This window comes from Festucalex cinctus, chromosome 15 (assembly GCF_051991245.1).
Source record: "Festucalex cinctus isolate MCC-2025b chromosome 15, RoL_Fcin_1.0, whole genome shotgun sequence".
Classification (NCBI taxonomy): Eukaryota; Metazoa; Chordata; class Actinopteri; order Syngnathiformes; family Syngnathidae; genus Festucalex; species Festucalex cinctus.
Window position 1 is genome coordinate 23668260 of NC_135425.1, and position 18895 is coordinate 23687154.

General features: G+C 40.9%; 2 protein-coding genes across 8 annotated transcripts in view; one reads left to right on the plus strand and one right to left on the minus strand.

The window, feature by feature from the left end:
* LOC144002780 (uncharacterized) overlaps nucleotides 1–18895 on the minus strand; it is a 23173-nt gene continuing 4278 nt past the window's right edge. Inside the window, exons 6-14 of one of the 3 annotated variants that reach the window (XM_077498315.1) lie at nucleotides 10441–10554; nucleotides 10225–10266; nucleotides 3619–3696; nucleotides 2460–2521; nucleotides 2309–2395; nucleotides 2086–2239; nucleotides 1298–1417; nucleotides 1163–1214; nucleotides 1–638 (exon numbers count right to left, since the gene is read on the minus strand). In XM_077498315.1, the coding sequence (XP_077354441.1) occupies nucleotides 370–638; nucleotides 1163–1214; nucleotides 1298–1417; nucleotides 2086–2239; nucleotides 2309–2395; nucleotides 2460–2521; nucleotides 3619–3696; nucleotides 10225–10248 (846 nt within the window). In that variant the 5' untranslated portion in view covers nucleotides 10249–10266; nucleotides 10441–10554 and the 3' untranslated portion in view covers nucleotides 1–369. Of the gene's footprint in view, nucleotides 639–1162; nucleotides 1215–1297; nucleotides 1418–2085; nucleotides 2240–2308; nucleotides 2396–2459; nucleotides 2522–3618; nucleotides 3697–3964; nucleotides 4359–5127; nucleotides 5313–10224; nucleotides 10267–10440; nucleotides 10555–18895 lie in introns of those variants that run through there. The other 2 variants (XM_077498314.1, XM_077498313.1) reach the window with 2 other exon arrangements.
* Nucleotides 4764–18895, plus strand: part of egfl7 (EGF-like-domain, multiple 7) — a 20630-nt gene continuing 6498 nt past the window's right edge. The window contains exons 1-4 of one of the 5 annotated variants that reach the window (XM_077498341.1): nucleotides 4764–5067; nucleotides 5218–5310; nucleotides 15830–16128; nucleotides 18375–18713. In XM_077498341.1, the coding sequence (XP_077354467.1) occupies nucleotides 18631–18713 (83 nt within the window). In that variant the 5' untranslated portion in view covers nucleotides 4764–5067; nucleotides 5218–5310; nucleotides 15830–16128; nucleotides 18375–18630. Of the gene's footprint in view, nucleotides 5068–5216; nucleotides 5311–15829; nucleotides 16129–18374; nucleotides 18714–18895 lie in introns of those variants that run through there. The other 4 variants (XM_077498340.1, XM_077498343.1, XM_077498344.1 and 1 more) reach the window with 4 other exon arrangements.

The window sequence follows — 18895 nt, forward strand, 5'->3', positions numbered from 1 at the left end:
TTAAACTTCAACTTTTAAATTTATATAACCTCAAAAATGACACGACAAAAAAAAATAATATTGCGTCACAGATACAACATGCACACAAACTGAAAAACAACAGTATCTGTGGTCACAAATGACAAAGATTCTTAATGCAGTTCCCTTACTATGCTAATTGTGATTGTGACAATCCGTGTCTGACACGACACCCTCCAAAAGGTTTATATTATATGATTTATATTATTTTTAGTGCTTTGGCAACAGTGAATAAAGTGCCAACCATAAATATTGGCAACCAAAAGAAAAGAAAAGAAAAAGACTATTACATATGTTTATACGCTATTTACATACACTTTACAATACACAAAAATAAAACCACCAAGAAAACTAACAGCATCCGAGCAGGTGCAGCAGCTTGGCGTCCATGCCCTCAATGTCGGACTCGTCGCCCGAGTCGGGACACTTGTTGGGTGCGGGCGAGGCGGGCGAGGCGGCACGCGGCGCGGCGGGAGACTCGGTGCCCTCGGCGGCAACGACGGCCTCCAGCCACGAGGAGAGCGAGGAGGACGAGGACGAGAAGGACGACGCGGTGGAAGAGCAGGAGTTGGCGGGCGCGTCGTCACCCGTGTTCCAGGCGTCGCCGCCCTGACGAGTTGCTGCGGAAACCATGCTCGTTAAAACATCCGAACAACAAACATTTTTGTCGCCAAAATATTGTGCACAGACAACAAGTGAGTGTTCATCATAGAAGTGGACAACTTGGGTTGCTTTACGACACTGACTGCGATATTTGTGCGGCGTCAGGACACTGATGTAATCGCGTGTTATAAAACGGGAAAAAGGAAGGCTCCAAAAATGAAGCATTTCCCCAATTTCACAAATTCTAATTCACTTGTGCTATTATTGTATTGAAGGAGTGACTTGCTGCTTTGTTTCATAACTCCTATTCCACAAATTTAATATTAATCAGAATACCGTATTTAGAGTAGTGGTGCTGCATAGAACATCTTACTGTCCAAAAAAAAATGGGGGAATGACTTCCCCTTTTAACATTTTGAAGTTGTAAAGGTTTGACTCAGGCTGTTGTTGTTGTTTTTTTTTTTTTGCTGAATAACATTAGCCGTCAGCATTCACACAACAAGACAAGACACCGTTCACGTCCATGTACCAAACATCTTACCGGCGTGGCTGGCGGGCGTGGCGTCGCAGTGGCGCCTCCTCTTTTTGGAGCCCTGAACGCACAAAAAAGAAAGCACGTTTAGACGTCTGAGCCGCCAAGCCGGCGGGCGTGGCGCTCTCGGCGGGAACTTCGCACGTCGTCGTTGTCGTTGTTGCTGCTGCTGGAGCCGTCGGAGGACATTTGCTCGTGCAGCTTCTTCTCCACGTAGGCCTGCTCGTAGTATTTTGCCTGCTGCTCCTTGCTCAGCGACGTCCACTGTGAACACAACATTCAAGTCAGGAGACGGTAACACACAACTCCTTAGTAAGCCTCAGTAAAATTAGTCATCTTTGGAGAGGATAAAGAATATTACAACTGTGAATATTTGCTTGAATTAGAGCTGTCAAAATTACGCGACAAGTAATTGATTTTCAAATTAATCGGCAACTATATTAATAATCAAGTAATTGTTTGGAGCCATTTTTTAATCTAAAATTGTCCAAATCCTCTGATTTCAGCATACCAAGAGTAATTGTTGCAGATTTATTTTCTTTTTTTTAATAATAACTTAGACTTAGACTTAGACTATACGAATACAAGGTACAAAATAAACACCAATTTCTGGTTATTAAACAGTAATCAGGGAAAAAACATTTTTTGTAATACACTTAGATGCAAAATTAAAATGAATCCGATTAGTTGACTGAATAATCAACAGCACTGGTTTGAATATCCGTTGATATTTGTTAGCTCATCAATGTAATTTAGTAGTGTTAGCGTTCAGCTAATCCAGCTTTCCTAAAGTAAAGCTAAAAGTTTGTTATAAAGACATAAGACTGAATATTTTGAGAAAGAGTTTATTTATGCGATTTGAAAATTACATTCTACCCTATTGCGATGTCGATTTGAATTTGCTGCATTGTTCAGCCCAACAAGAGACTCACCAACTGTGCCAGAACCTTGTTGACAGCCGCGCTGTCCTGATGCTCCAGTTGGCTCTTAATCGCCGGGCGCCGCTCTCTCAGAAAGCACATGAAGGCGTTGGGTGGCTTTTTGACACCGGCCGGCTTGCGACGCCGCTTGCGCTTCCTTTTATGACTGAAGGGGGACCAAAAAGAATGCGTCAAATGTACGCTCAGTGTCTTACTGGGATCGGGAAGGTCCTACCTGGAGGAGCAGGTGGATGTGGTGGGAGGAAGAGGAGGAGGTGCCGCCTGAGAGGCGTCCACCGCGGCGTACAACACTTCCCCATTCCTATGATGCAAACAGGAAGTGAAGCGGTGGTCTAAGCGTGTATATTTACACGTGCGCAACTCACAGCATCCCAACGGCGTGCAGAGTGGCGCCTTCAGGCAGCGGCACCACTGGCAGGCTTTTTTTCTGGAGACGTAACAAAAAAAAGATGCAGTGACGTCACAAGTCCGCGAGATGTCAGCGTGTGCATTTGAAGGAGCCAAGTCAAAAATGTTCTTTACAATAATATTCAATAATATACACCACCACCACCACTGTTGTCGACAGAAATTGACATCTAAAAGACCTCACGCTCTCGAGTAGCAGCATGGGCCAATAACCACAAATAGTGGCTGTTTTTTTGTTTTTTGTTTTTTTTTATTAAGTTTTTTTTTTTGGGGTGGGGGGGGGGGGGGGTCTAAGCAGGGCTTGCAGAGTTGCGTAAATGAACCTCCAATTAAGCAATTAATTTACAGAGAGGGTAAGGGTGTGGGGTGGGTCACAAATGGAGGGGAAAAAGACCTTTATGTTCTGCTCATGTGCAGTCCTTTAAAAAAAAAAAAAATTAAAAAATGGGGCCAACAGGACGACATGAGTACTTGAGTAACCCGTGGGTCTGTTCTAAAAATAGCCCAGTGAATAATTAGAACAGAATATGAATGTTACCATTTATTTATTTAAACTTAACACGGTACATGTTTCTTCTCTACCAACTATTCTATATTTTGTTTTAAAAATGATTCAGAAAATTCATGAATGAATAAAATAGATTGTGTTCAATGGGGGGGGGGGGGTTAGTTATCTAATTTTTTCCCCCCAAAAAAAGGTCATAGAGCTGTGATATACATAATATTTTTAAACGCTTTAAATGCATGTTTAAAGGGGATCCAAAGGCGCTCCAGTTTTTCATGGTAACTGTTATAAGAGTAATAGCCATCAAAGGCAGGTTTGTTCTTTATTCTGACTAGCATTTCTAATTTATATTAGTGTATTTATTTTCTAGGCAACATATTTAATTTGTTAAAAAAAGAATGCCAAAGAATTAAATGCTCAAATTAAGGAAACAAAGTTAAATGGTTTTCATGTAATAATCACTTGTGGTGCATTCTACTTTTGGAGAATCATCAACATGCAGTCAGGGCAAGGTTTTGAGGGTACACAAGCAAAGAAAAAAAAAAAATGTTGGGAACCACAGCTGTAAGAAACACAAGATGGAAACTGTGTGTGTGCATGCGTTTGTGTACCGGCTGCGGTGGGGCAGGTGGGAAGCTAAATGACGGCTGGCTGTGGACGACCTGTGGCGTCATCTGGCATGGCAAGTACTGCGGGGAGACGAAAAGTGTGTTCATTAACAATAACAAACGCAAAGAAAAGACAACACACAAACTCATTGCAAATAAAATTGACAGTGGATGCGTGGAAATCAGTCAACGTGTATGATGTCACCAAATTGGGAGCTACAAGTTTACTACATAGTCAGAACAGATTGTGTTTGAATTTCTGCTGCAACCCATCACACGTTTAACCCATCGCCTGCTCATCAACCCTATTCTTGGTATTTCTGATCCCAACTCCCTGTCATCCACTTACCTGGAGACGGAAAGGAGCTCCCGCCTGGCAGCTGAGGTGGAAGGGGTGCATGAGGTACGGGTTGAACTGCGGTCCATATCTCATACTGGGGAGTGGCACTAACTGGGCGTGCGGGACAAACGGCAACCGCAGAGGGAAGCGGACCGGCTGGGGGCGGGCGTCGAATGACATCCCGGCGTACATGGGAGACGGAGGGGGGTTTGAGAGCGGGTGGTGGTTGGAGGGGTGAGAAGGGTGAGTGTTGTTGGGGTCGCACATGATGTTGGAGCACAACTCTTGCAGGGTCTCGGCAACATCCTGCCACTCGAGCTCGCCTACGATCTGCTCAAACTCTTCCCTGAGCTTCTCCATCAGTGCCCTGATGAGTTTAGCTGGCCCTAATTCTGGCCTCCTGCTTTCACACACACATATTAGATAGATAGATAGATAGATAGATAGATAGATAGATAGATAGATAGATAGATAGATAGATAGATAGATAGATAGATAGATAGATATAGATAGATAGATAGATAGATAGATTTTATTAATCTACAAACAACATTTAGACATTATGTTGTGAATGAAACTAATCATGTGCAAATGAAAAAAATTCTTTTTAGACCACCTGCGTATCTTATTTTGGTTCATTTTAGAGGGACTTCACAGTACAGCACTGACTCAGATAAGTACAAAATGCAGAACATGATGAAGCGAGTAGGGAACACTTCCAATGCAAATGTGGAGACGAAAGCGTGACGTCACATAGACAAAGCATCGATGGTAGGTTATGCATACAAATCCATACATGCATTTACTTTATTTAATAATCGCCGCGATAGAAATGAGGGAATAATATGCTCGAAACAGACTCGCGCTAAATGTAGAGCGGACATTTTGCACTCGCCTCCATTTTGTGAACGAAACAAGATCGCCGTACCTGGCACGCAAATGAGGATTTTTACAGAATTTGAATTTTACGGGTTTTTGTCGATACCCGAACGCTAATGTACATGTATTTTTTATTTTTTTTTACCCCCCCAAAAATTGTTGTGTTAAAACTTGACACTTTTGGAGGAGGTGTTCAGCTTGGAGTTAGCTAAAACGCCAAAGTTGTACGTACGGTAGGCTATTCAGCTTTTTATACATTAATTTTTATTTTTATTTCATAGATAGCAGCTTACCGACTGTAGTTGGTCCACTAAATCTGTTTAGGTGTTTATTAGTCGCTCTGACGTGTTGGCAATTCTGAAAAACTTGGCAACTTGTTACAGATATTTGATAGTCTCGTACTGGAGTTTAGTGGAAGCTCCGCCCCCACCTCTCGGAAGCGGGTCACCATGGTAACCCAGCCTGCGTCACCTCACGTGAGTCATCGAATATTCAAAATAATCTGCCTAATATTCTCTTTACTGATATTTTTACACTCGCCTATACTGTAGTTTTTCTTGGGATATTTTCCTTTCTGACCATGTTGGCCTTCTTCCCTTTGAATTTTTGCATTCTTCTTTCAGGCCTTGGTTAAAGCCTATACTACTTACTTCGTCATTTACTTTTGCCCTCACCCTCTTTTTATTTTACATATCTCATTCCTTTGCTTAAAACTGAACAAGTCATTTAGGAATTGAATACTGTTATCTACATTTGGTCCTCCCTGAGTCCCTGTATATAAAATCAAGACTTAGTGTAGTCCATTATTTGTATTCTTCAAGGAGAAGCTGTTAATAATATGGAGCAGGTTTAAGACCAGACACCCCTTCAAGAACGGCCCTTGACAAAATGATCTACAATGGTAATAAAAGTAAACTATACTGCTATCAATAATAATATTAAGGCTGAGAAGTGGACATCTGGGAAAATGTACTAATCTCATATACAAAGACAGGGTTGAATACTTCTTACACATTGTGAGTTTTTTATGTTTTCCCTCTGCAAATCCGGCTCATGCATTTAAGCAAAAAAGCACATTTTATGGTTTCCAAATGTTTTCTTGCGACTCAGCGGGAGTTCGACGGCCTTTAAGGACGTCGGCCAGTGTGGCCACGTTGTCAAACCCAAAACAGGTGGATGCAAGGATCAGGACATTTTACAGGATCATTATACTTATATGTTAAAATATATAGCCAACATTTTTTTGTTATGAGCTAACTAATTAGCTGTTAGCTGATTAGCTGGACTCTTTTTTTTTTTTTTTTTTTTTTTTTAAGACTTTATTGAGGATACGAGAGTGAAAAGCAAGGCTAGAATTTTTTTTTTTTCGTTAATTTTTTTTCTCAGAAAGTGAGTAAAAGCTTACGCAAGCGTGTGCTGCTGCACTCAAGCGGTGAAGAGTCTGCATGCTCATCAAGTGCGGCGAGAAAGAAGAACTGCAGGCTAAAAAAATAAATAAAATAAAATAAAAAAAACCACTATTGAAGTTGGACAGTGTAGAGCTTTCACTGAGCACAAATATTTTCATTGTTACGAGCGACTTTAATTCCGTCCTGCTTGCTTGGGAAGACTCCCCCATTCCCGCGTCTTCCTTTTTAGCGGTGACACAGCAATAGAGGCCACTTGGGTCGAAAAAGAGCTTTGAGGGGGTGAAATCGAGCCGTTCCGTGTGAAAGGCGCCCACAACGCAGTGTGGGATTGAGCCTGTGTGCTTCTCCCTCACTGTTGTGTTGCATCTAATTATCTAAATGCGGGATTCTGGATCAGCTGTGTGAAACGGCTCATCATCCGATCATCCTGCTTTGCTGGGTTATGTGTGAAATGTACTAGACCCTACTTATATGGCTCCAATGTGACAATTTTGCAGGAAGTTGGCGTGGACGAAGCTAGAAGTGAGGGCAAGTCACTGTGCGAAACTGCATGCAGTTGAGTTGGCATGCTGGGCTCTGTGTGAAAGGGCCGGCGGAAAGATGACAACTGTCACCGTATGTGGCTTTGACGGAACAATTTAGCAGGATGGCCGCATAGACTAAGCAAAAAGTGAATGCAGGATTCCGTGTGAAACTACACATCACTACTGTTTTATCCTGCTTTACTGGGTTTTATGTGAAAGGCAGAGGACCCTATTTATGTGTTTCTGTTGCAAATGTTGAATTTTGCAGGAGGTCCACGTTAACAAGGTCAGAAGTGAATACAAGAGGGAGTATCACTGTGTGAAATTGCACACAGTTGTGGTTACATGCCAATTTGTTGGGTTCAGTGTGAAAGACATGGTGTGGATGACAGCTCTTCTTCGAGTATACGGCTTTGATGCATCAATTTTACGGGATGGCGGCATAAACTAGGCAAAATGTGGATGCAGGATTCCGTGTGAAACTGCTTCATGATTAAATCCTGCTTTTCAGGGTTTTATGTGAAAGGCCCTTGAGTTAAACTTTTTTAGAGTATTTGACCATTTGAAAGTGAAAGCGGGACGTCATGTCACTGTTTAAAAATTCTTAGGGCTGCAGTGATATTGCACTTTGCTGAGTTCCGTGTGAAGGTTTTGTCAGTTAAACAGAACCCTGAACAAGTCTGTTTTTCAAGGGCTGTAATACCTCTGTTCGTCAATAGAGGGCGCACATAGCTTTGCTCTAATGTGTGGTTTGATGTGACCTGTAGGGGTAAATTATAACAGCCTTTTTAATTTTTAAAGGAAAACAAAGAACAATAAACAAACTCAGGGTTGTGTGGCTGAATGAATCAATGAATGAATGAATCTGACAAATGTCAATAAAAAGAGAATTTTAGGAACAGGAGAAATTTTGATGACATACTAGTTGGTTATCACACAATAAGTAGTCTACATTATTATGCGCTACTAAAAGTGTTATAAAATGTCTGTTGGAGGTTTGAGGACATAACAAAGCCACAAAATAAATATATAAAAATAAATTACACTATATTAAAACAACAACACCCAGCAGACAACATTTTGAAACATAACAGCTCCCAATAAACTTGCACTGTTAAACGCAGGGATGAGAAAAAAGCAGAAGAAAAAAAAAAGTTCTCTATCCCGAAGACTTTTCAAACTGGAGCTTTAATGAAAACACAAATTTAGCGCAGGGGGAGTCGTTCATTCATCACCATTATGATACACTCACTCACTCACAGGCCCATGCAGGCGCCCGGTTGCTGGGAGCCAATCAATCATGCGTGGCGATGACCGATCGCCGGCTGACCGCATGCAGCCAAAGAAATGTTAGCGTGCCGTTATTAATAGCCGGCGTTATTGCTATGCGGCCCGCAAATATTTGCTTTTATGGCTTACTGTGGGCGCTCACGTGATACTCAACTGTAACGCTATTGTTTACTTTTAGGTGATCACGTTTATAATCATTTGAGCACTGCCTTCCGCCTGCTATTTCACTGATTTTGAATCACTTTTTTTTTTTTTTAAATGTTTATTTAGAGTATACAGCAATCCACCCTTTGGCGTTGGGTAAGAAAAATATTGAGAGAAATGGGGAACAAAATGGGGTGGGGAATCTGCAAATACTCAAATTTGCGAATCCCAAAATGTGAAAATGCAGGAGTTGACTGCAGTTTTAAGTTGTAATATCACCATTCACCACTAGATGGCAAATGTGCCTTATTTGTGGTGACCATTTGTCAGCAAAACAACTTGGGTCAGCTGAAAGTACTTCCTGTTTTCTTTCAGATTTGCTCTTTAGATTTGTCAGTTTTACTGTAACATTCAACTGCAAGTGACAAACAAAGATAACAAAGAGCAAGATAATTTTATTTTCTTTCCCTCAAAGTGATGTTCTACACACGTCTCCAATTTGTTGACAGTGAGAGAGGGCCAAGTGTGTTTTTACTCAGGTTGATCTTCAGCTTCAGAGAGAGAAGCAAAACAAGGTGTCGGAAGCGATCATGCCAGTGTGGGAATGCTTTTCATTTAGTCTCACTCAGCCTCCCCCTCTTGTGCACTTTGACCCTTGAAACCCCCCTCCTCCCCAAACATCGCAGACGTCTGACAAAGCAAAACACTGATAAGATTCCAACATCTTCTGGTTGTTTGAGCCCCCCCACCCTCAAAATCTCCCTTCCCCCGCATCTCAGGTCTGTGCAAGTGCTTTAACGCGTCCCACCAGGTCACATGACGCAATCTGACTTTGGATGACGAGGAGTCAGGTCATTTTTAAACCTGAAAACTTTGTCAGTGTGGTCTGACAGTCTGGCCGGAAGACGGATGGGCCTGTGGGGGTGTTTTTTTTTGGGGGGGGGTGGGGTCTCACCTGATGGTTGGTGAGGGGGTGGAGGTCTCACTACAGTCGGCACCGACGACCTTTGGCAAGGAAAGAAACCGCAAGCAAGTGAGCTGCGGTGTCCTTGAACGCATCACAGTACACAAGATGCATTTATTTTTTTGTTATTCTATTTGATTATGCTTTACTGTAGGTTGTTAGAACGTACTGTACATTTGCTTTGGGATCATAGTTGGTGATATATTTATAGTTTACGCCATTAATGTAAGCAATCGTAAACATTATTGGGAGAGGGTGTCAATTACTGGCTTTTTTTTTTTTTTTTTTTCACTCTTTGTCACATGGCTTGATCGTGAAAATGTTTCTCCTGGCACATCCCACCTCTTGCGCTGCCCCCCGACGCTGACCGGTGTGTTATTGTTGCTGGGAAGCGGCCGTCGAGCGGAAGTTCTGCTCTCGGAGATTGAAGCCGGAAGCTAAATGACGCTTCCTGTCTTCCACAGTCCCCCTTCCACAATACACCCCCACCTCACCTCCACAAAATTCCTTCTGCACCACAGGCAACCTTAAATGTCCATGTTAAGGCCTTGATACATTCTTAATATATTTATACATTTATTATTTATGATTGGATTAAAGTTGCTATTAACAGTATCAAACACTGGAATGATATAAAAATACAAATAAAATAAAATGGCAATACAAAAATACACATCGAATTCCATGTCATTAAGATTTCTTTTTTTTTTTTTTTTTAATTAATAATCTACATTGCTTTTGTTGTTGGGTGCATGGACTGATTTTTTTTTAATTACATTTCTATTAACAACAGACTTTGCTATCTGTTATTGATATGATGTTTAGTCCAACTTATTCACATCTTTAATGTGATCATTTACACCAAACAGGAAAAACATTAACACATTAAAGCAATTGCAATTTAAATGCATAAAATAACTCCCAAGATAAAATATAATATTTAATAAAATATCTTGTAAAATATAACCTCACATATATGCATATATTAGGGATGGGTGAGTACCGATACCATCCGTATTGGGCCGATACCCAGCTTGATTTCAAGATATTGGTACTCACGTTCGGCCGCTCTCTTGTGGCCATTCGTTTGATGATCAGGAACTCAAAATAAGAAATTAGAAGAAGAGAAAATTTATTTCTTGCCATTTTAATTATCAGTACAATTATTATTAATTATAATTTAAAAAATGCTATTTTGGAATGTTTAGGCCTTTCTTTATTCAGCCACGAGAGTCAAAATATTAGAAACTGTTTTGTGTGTGCGTGTGCATGTACCTAAGGCCCATGGAATGTCCACCATCTTGTCTCAAGTGGTCTGCCTCCATTCAAAGCGGCAAATCCCTGCAAGGGAGGCGCCCAGGTTTGCGCGGGGGGTCGCGGGGGTCCGGTCTGCAGGATCCAGATAAATCCAGAGGGGAGTGGGCAGGAAGTGCTCTCACATCACTTCCCGTCTTTGTTTCTGTCGCTATTTTCAAGGCTCGGAATGTCGCTCCCGTGGAGCGGGGGTGAAGGAATTCAAAACAAGTTCATTAAGTTGCGGGAGAGCCGCGAGGAGCGAGAAAAGTTTTCTCCCCTTGAGGGGCGTGCGGTCCGCAGCCGTCCACCGGCTGCTGCCGCGCCCTGGTTCACATCCTGTGGTGGGCCCCCGCCATCTTTGGGATGGTTGTTCATATACAGGAAAGGTGGGAGGAAGTCTCATATGTGCCTCTCATGGTAACCGGTGGTTGTTCATATTACTTTAGCTAATGCTAATCACAAGGCTCAAAGTCGTGACTGTCCTGGTTAAACTGTGACGCCTTGTCACCCTAATTTTACAATAATTCGTAACTATATTTATAATTAAATACATACCTGTGGTTAAAAAGCAAATCCTGTTAGCATTCTACTAAAAACTCACGTTAGCGCAAAGCTACTGCTAGCATTGTCACAAAGCACGCAAGCTAAAGTGGACTGTGTGTGCTATTGTTGACAAAATTAATGACTAGTCGGGTGTGCAACCTGCTGCTACATCAGGTGGTGGTCCCGGAGGACATGTGGGAACAGATGGCCCGGCCGGAACACCCACAAAAACGCTCTTGTGGTTGCGTTTGATGTGGTGTCCGTCCGCGAAATGGCGGCTTGCTTGAGCGTTTTGGGTTGCACGTGGCGAGAAAATCAATCTTGTTGTTGGCAGCCTGAAGAGGACCTTAGTGGCTCAAATATCTTGGGATGAATTTGTCAAAAAGAGCTCGGTGCATTCAAAGGAAGATCAAATGATCCCCAAGGACTCGTGCTTTCTATTGAGGCTAAGCTAACACGTATTAGCAAGCTAATGGTCCGAGAGGCTACATTTAATGATGTCATCACAATTCCAAGGGATACTTTACCCATTTAAATGCAAAACTGTGCAGCACTAACAATGCTAACAGTTAGCAACCTAGCTTAACATCAAGTTAGCACTTTTTTTTATACCGAAGCCATTGAAAAATGGACAATGCAGGAATTTCTGGCAAGTATTGATTGTGCCCTCCACATGACAACAATCTCCTATATTCTTATATGGCATATTTACATTTTAAGATCTTGGAGAATTTTTAGCTGTAAGAATTTCAGTCTACTTCATAGATGTAACAATAATCTTTAAAGGTCTGGGCATTATGCAGTTTTCACGGTTTTGGACCTCAGAGACTTCATATCTGCAAGAACTTCTGGCAAGTTAATTTATTGCGTAGTGAAAAACAGCAAAGAAGTTCAGGTTAAACTGGAATATTTCTTCCCATTTTTCCAAAAGTTGGAATAATGATCTCGGACATCCTGACCGGGTTACTTCCTGTATTTGATGGCAGCTTTTCAAAACATGTAATGTTTAGCCGCCGTTTGGTCGTTCACAAAAGCTGTCAAGCTGTCATCAAACGTCAGCCAGGCTGCAGCCGAGTTCGACAAATATCGAATCCCTCAGGACACCGCCAAAGGAAAGGACAAAAAAAACATTCATGAAGTCTTCTCAAATGATGAAAAATATTTTTAAATTAACATTTTAAGACCTACAGGTAACATCAGGGATTTCTTGACGTGACAATCTCCCTGTTAGCGCAGGTTAAATTACACAAAATTGTGCTTGAAGACATATGGGGAAATGTTCGACAATGAACGTAGCTCGTAGCTGCAGAAATTATGGCATTGTTTGGGTACTACGTGTGACAACAATCTCCCATTTTCTTCAGTTGATTGGCTTTTCAGACTATGGAACTTCTGGCAAGGACTGGCTTTCTCTTATTTGACAGCAACCTTCTGTATTCCTTTACATTTCGGTTGTTCACATTTTCAAAATGGGGCTTCATAAATGCAGGAATTGCTTCCAAGTACTGGCTGTTCCCTACATATAATCTCACCTATTCTTCAACTGTCTAGCTAGCTATGGAATAGTTCTATTTTCAGACATTTTCAACATCTGACAACAACCTCCATGTATTTTTCTTTAGTCTCGCAATGATGTATTTATGTTTTTTTGGGCCACGGAAAACTCATAACTGCAGGAATTTTTGGCAAGTGCTGCCTGTGTCCTATATTTGACAACAATCTACTGTATTCTTAGTATGGTGGTGACGTGTTTTGTTTTGTTTTATTAATTTCGGTGCTGGTTATTTCCTATATGTGACAACAATCTACTGTATCCTTTTCACGTCCATCCAGGCTGTGAGGGAAGACTGAATCTGCCAGAAACAACCACTACAGCACATTCCAAACATTTAGCGTCTCGCCTTCCACAAAAGCTGTCAAGCTGTCAGCAAACCTTGGCGAGGATCCAGCCGACTTGAAGAAACATCTAATCCCCCGCGCGATTCCGTGGGCGTGCAGCTAATATTTATGGATTTGTGCCGGGAGAGAGTATGAAGTCACTCCGGGACGACGCTTTTCGCAGGAACATTTGGAAAAATCCAAGAGGGTACGCAGGGGTTATAAAGACGGAGGGGAGGCCGTTAAAGGGACATTACAAGTCGGACTGGCCAGCTAAATATGCACAATATTAGTCAAGGGTCCGCCGCGCACACGTTTTGAATTAGCGCGTCTTTTGCAGCAGGAAGCGCCGAGACCACCGGGGGAAAGGTGAGGGTGAGGTGGGGGAGTGATCAGACAAGCATACCTTGGCTGGGGCGAAATCAGTCGTGGGAAACTGGTGGTCTGCGGCACACATAGACTTAAGAATTTTAAAAAAAAAAAGGGTTATTTAAAGGTTATTTTACAAACCCTAATAATTCTTCTAAAAAAAAAGTCAAATATTCAATATGTTTTCTACCAAAAAAAAAAGGGTAAATGGGGAAAGTAATTACAGAAAAAAACGGGAAAAAAAAATAATTATAAAAATTAGGGGGTGGGTTGGGGGGCCAAAATGAGCTACTGTTGGTTTGCTGTTCAGCAGTTTTGTGTCATCATTGAATATTCTTAAGATCTTTTCAACATGCATTGAGAAATGGATGAACACATATATTACATATGTTGTCCATTTATGTGTGGTCTAAAGTAAACCACCACCCACCACCCACCACCACCACCAGTAGCACTGATGATAAATTGTGACAAGCATGTAAGTTGCCCATCCCCGGTCTAAATGTTGTGGTAGAGGAAGAGAGTGTCAGGCCTTGGATGGCAGGATGTCCTGTTTGGATGGAAACCCCACCGAGCAAAAAAGAAAGAAAAAAAAGAAAAACACGACATAGCTCATGACTCCAAAGATTTGATCAAATCCAGCAAAGGGAAAAAAAAAAAAAAAAAAAGTGTTATGGTAGGACCCACACGTGGTGACGTTGTTACTCGCAGCTAGCAAACTCGTATTTAGCACAAGACGTCAATCCCTGCCATGCAAACAGCATTTGTGTCAAATTCGGGCCACTGCGCGTTCCCTCGTCATGTCCGTAAAAGACAGAGATGTATCTGCATGTAACAAACCTAATGTAAACACCTCTTAAGAAAAACCAGAGAAAAAGGTTTAGGATCTTAGAGTACTGCTTTTACTGGTTGTGTCCTATATGAGACAACAATCTCCCATAAAATATTCAAGCTTGCTAAAAAAACAACTTCCTCTATAGAAAGTGGGGAAATGTTTAATAATGAGGATTTTTGGGGGGATTTTGGAGACCATGTAGCTGCAAGTGATTTCTGGCAAGTTTTGTCTGTGTCCTACAATTGACAACAATCTCCCATATCATAACATGTGTGTGACCTGTGGGGGAAGGGCGAAACAGAACGTCTCCAAAAATGTACGTGGGTAAAAGCTTTATAATTACAGGTGAAGGAATTTCTGGTAAATCCCGGTAGTTTCTTACAAATACCGACTGTGTACTTTTAAGTGACAACAATCACTTTTTTTTTAAACTAAATAAAAGTTGAAAACAACCGTCCATAAATTATCCAAGCCTACAGTCAGTTATTTATTTAAAAAAAAAAAAAGCATTTTCGTTTTCATTTTATTTCGTGAACGAAATTGTTTTTTTCGATGTTAGTTTTTTCGTCAGTTTTAGTGAACTAAAATAACCTTGTTCTGCACAAAACGTCCCGTCCAAATCTCAAGTAGCGTTTGAGAGGCCCCATTGATTTGCCAGGCGGCCTCGCCGCCCGCCTCGCCCCACCCCGCGCCGAGGTTAGCGTCGCTCGCCCTTTGCCCAAATCTGTCTGACGCAGATCCGCTTCCTGTCCGAGCGAGATTGGTATTGTTCGCGGGGAGCCGGCGCGGCCATCTCGCGGCGCAGCCGTTTCCTGTTTCCTGTGGAGGAGGAAACGGCGCTGAGGATAACCCCGCCCCCCCCTCTGCCCATGCGCCTTTGGATTTCAAAGAACGAAAGCTGCCGCATTCCCCGCACACTGATTTGGCATCCAAGACTCTGTGTAGTCAATCAAGCGGACACCCCTTGGACCTCAGAACTTTTAGTAAAAGTATTTGGGTCCAGGGTAGAATCCATCAAATTCCATCAATACCATCTCCACAATAAGTGTGTTTATGCGTCTTTCAGAGAGTTTCAGAGTTCTTGGTTTGTTTTGACTTTTGTTTTTCAAAATCAGTTAGAGCGGGTGTGTTAGTTTTTACGATTTTGTTTTTTCTTTTTCAAAAAATGATTTTTTGTGTGTATTTTTGCAATTTTTTTTCAATTTCACATTAGCTATAGTTTTAGTTTTTTAATGGAGTCTATTGGCCAAGCACACATTAATTAACAAAAAAGGTCATGAAGGTATACGGATATATTATATATGTACATTAGGGGTGTGCATCTCTCCACAGCAGGCAATTTAATATTATTCTTGATACATGGGTTCGATACGATTCAAGGATGCAACGATTTTAAAATGTAACGATTCGATTTGGTTAGTTCAACCAAAACCAATTTCCCGAAACCAGTCAGTATACACAAATTGTGCCAAAATGGAGTTGACCTGGGAACAGATCAATTCCAGTTCCATGATTTCCTATGGGGATTCCCATCTAAATTGGGTGGTCCAAGGTATAATGAGGTAAAACTCTCGTTTGCACGGCCCTGCTCATTAAAACCGCTTTAAGAGAACGCGTCATCAAACCAATACGAGAATTACACACAAAAAAAAAAGTGCTTCCAAATCACTTTTAGCGAGCGTGTTTTTGCACCACTCGATCCCCCCCCCCCCCCCCCCCCCCCCCCACCCCATTCTTTATCAGGGCCCAACAGTGACAGGAAGTCCGCTTTGGGGATTGTCCGTGCAGTTCCTGCCTGAGTTGCAACAGGAAGCGCGGCATAAAACCAAGTGGAAAAACGCCCAGAGATCATTTTGGAGCACAGAGAAGGACCACCACCGCCGCCACCACCGGAACCGCCGGGACCAGCGTGACCAACGCCACGGAACACACGGGACGACGGCTCCCATGATGGCGGAGGCAGACGCTGGGCCGCAGGGCCGTAGCTCGAAATGGACAACGAGGGCCTCTACGCACGCACTAAATGGCCTGCACGTGCACAGGTAAACAATGATACAAGTGTATTTTGAAAACATTGTGTTTCAAACATTGTAATTACAACAACTACTTGTATGTATTCCGTGATTTGCTTTTATTTCGATAGCACACAATAATTTCACATATAATTTAATACTTATTTGTTCATTTTATGCTATCTTTTTAAAGTAAAGTTTATCTGTTTAAAATCAAATCTAATTAATTTAAACAAAAAGAATACCAAAAACATCTTTGGAGATTTTTACATTTTAATTCAATCACTGTTTTGAATTTTTTTTTTTAAATGTATAAATATTGTATTAAAAATGTACATCTTTTTGTTTAAAATTATTACCCCCACCCCAAAAAAATACATCTCTTTTGAAAACGTGATGAAAATGACTCAAATAAGAAATATTAAACAAAAAACAGACTAATTGCAAAAATGTGACAAATACATTTTTTTAAATGTCATAAAATGAGTAATTATAATTATTTCTATACTACAGCATGTTTATATAGTCATTAAAGTATTTTTTCTGTACAATTTACATTTTTAATAATTTTTTCGAAAACGTAAACACTTTTAAAACTATTTCTCAGTACAACCCGCAGCAAATCCAAAAAATACTATTAAAAGAACAACAAAAGAAAAAGAAAGTAAATGGTGTCGTACTGTAATATGTGATTTATTTATTTTTTTAGTTTTGACTTCATTCATCATCAAAGCGAGACAAAGGGGAGTGTAGAAGAGATTACGTCACTGAGTAGCTGGGGGTCTTTCGGGTGGAGGGGAAGGGGGGTCGTAAGTGGGGGGGAGGTGCTCCCATCACCCCCCCCCCCATGCGCACCGTGTGTGTGACAGTCTGTACTGACCAGCCACACACATACATACACAATCACCGGATTGATTAATACTATTAATCGGATGACTATGATTGGGATTATAACGAGTGGATTTGACTTGGACTACTAACCGGAATCGAGCTTGTTGGACTTTTTGGGGGTGTTCTATTTTTTCTGGATTTTTCCCACTGCACAGGTGACTGTCCTGTGCGCGCTTCTTTCCGCTTTATGTGCGCGTGTCTGCGTGCGTGTGCGTGCGTGTGGTACGTGCTGGCTTGGTCGCTTCATACGTGCACGCGACAGTTGAACGTGAGCGCGCGCCGTGAGTACAAGAATCGTCGTTGCTGGGAGAGAGCTGGGGAAATGGCGTCCTCGTGTGGGCACTTGCTGTCATGACACAACAACCGGTCTGGTCATACGTCGTAATTGGAAACAAAACGTAGGACTAACAGATTATTATTATTATTAAACATTAACACATTTATACGAGTGAAGTGTGTAAAAATAGGCAAGTTTCAGAGCATTGTTTTCCCTTATTTATTGAATATAAACAAAGCAAAGATTATATGTTAAGGCCAAATACAGGCAATTCACACGTTTTTTGTTATTCGTTTTTTGTCTGTTTTTTTTTTAAAGGAATTTAAAAAGAAAGTAATTAAATTAAGTCTGAAAATTTTAAAATAATTAGTAAAGGTAATTTTTTTTTTTTTTTAAATGAGAGAAAATTCGCAGATGGTCCTTTAGAAAACTTACATAAGTAGTAAATTATTAAATAAAAATTAACTTTGTAAAATAATATATGGAAAATTCACACATTGATGTTAAAAATATTCAGAAAATAAAATACATGTGCAATTTTAATTCAATGTATCATTTAAAAGTCCTATAAATTATTTAGTATAATTAAAAACAAAAAAGTACAATAAAAACCGTAATTAGCAGTCATGTTTTAAAATAATTAAAAAAGGGATATATATGTTCCCCACACACAAATTCCGCTCTAAAAAAAATCAATAATAATGTTTTTACTTTTTATAAATGTTACACAGAAAATGCACAGACGCTTAAATGATAACAAAAAAAAAGTTATTAAATATAAATGTACTTGTAGTATGTGGACTCCATTTAGTGGAATGCAATAGATTCACTGCCTAACTTTTTTTTGTTTTTTTAATATGCGCATCCTTTTTTTTTTTTTCTTTTTTTTTTTCATTTTTGATTTTTACTTAGATACAATTTTAAAATTTTAGAAATAATTTTTGGTACATTATTATTTTTCCTTCCTATGTTTAAGTGCTGTTGATACATAATACACCTTTTAGGACTATATCTTTTGTTTCTTTTTTTTTTCTTTTTTTTTCCCCTTATTGGTTGTACTTGGTTTAAAAAGTTTAATGTGACATAATCAAATGTGTGCTCCTCTCAGGTGGTCCTCGGGTTGGCGGAGCACATTCCGGCCCACCCTGGTCCTCCCCTACTTTTGGTCGCTCCAGCTGGCACGGCTCGGAAGAGCGTGAGAGAAAGAGAGAGAGAAAGAGAGAGAGAGAGAGAGAGAGAGAGAGAGAGAGAGAGAGAGAGAGAGAGAGAGAGAGAGAGAGAGAGAGAGAGAGAGAGAGAGAGAGAGAAAGAGAAAGAGAGAGAGAGAGAGAGAGAGAGAGAGAGGAACGTCGTGGGAAAGGAACATGATCCAAACGACGTTCCTCGCCGCCCTCCTTGTCCTCCACGCCGCAACCACGCCCTCGTCCTACGCTCACTACCACCACGGGTAAATCAAAAAACTATTCAATCATGGTAAAGACTTCTTATTTAGCACGCTTTTTTTTTTTTTTTGTTAAAAAAGCTGCCTTGCTTTTAAATATGAGTAAAAGCTATCTACAGAGAAAATGGTGGAGGCCCATTGAAAATATACTTTTTACTTAACGGTATCAACAAAAGGCATAACGGTTA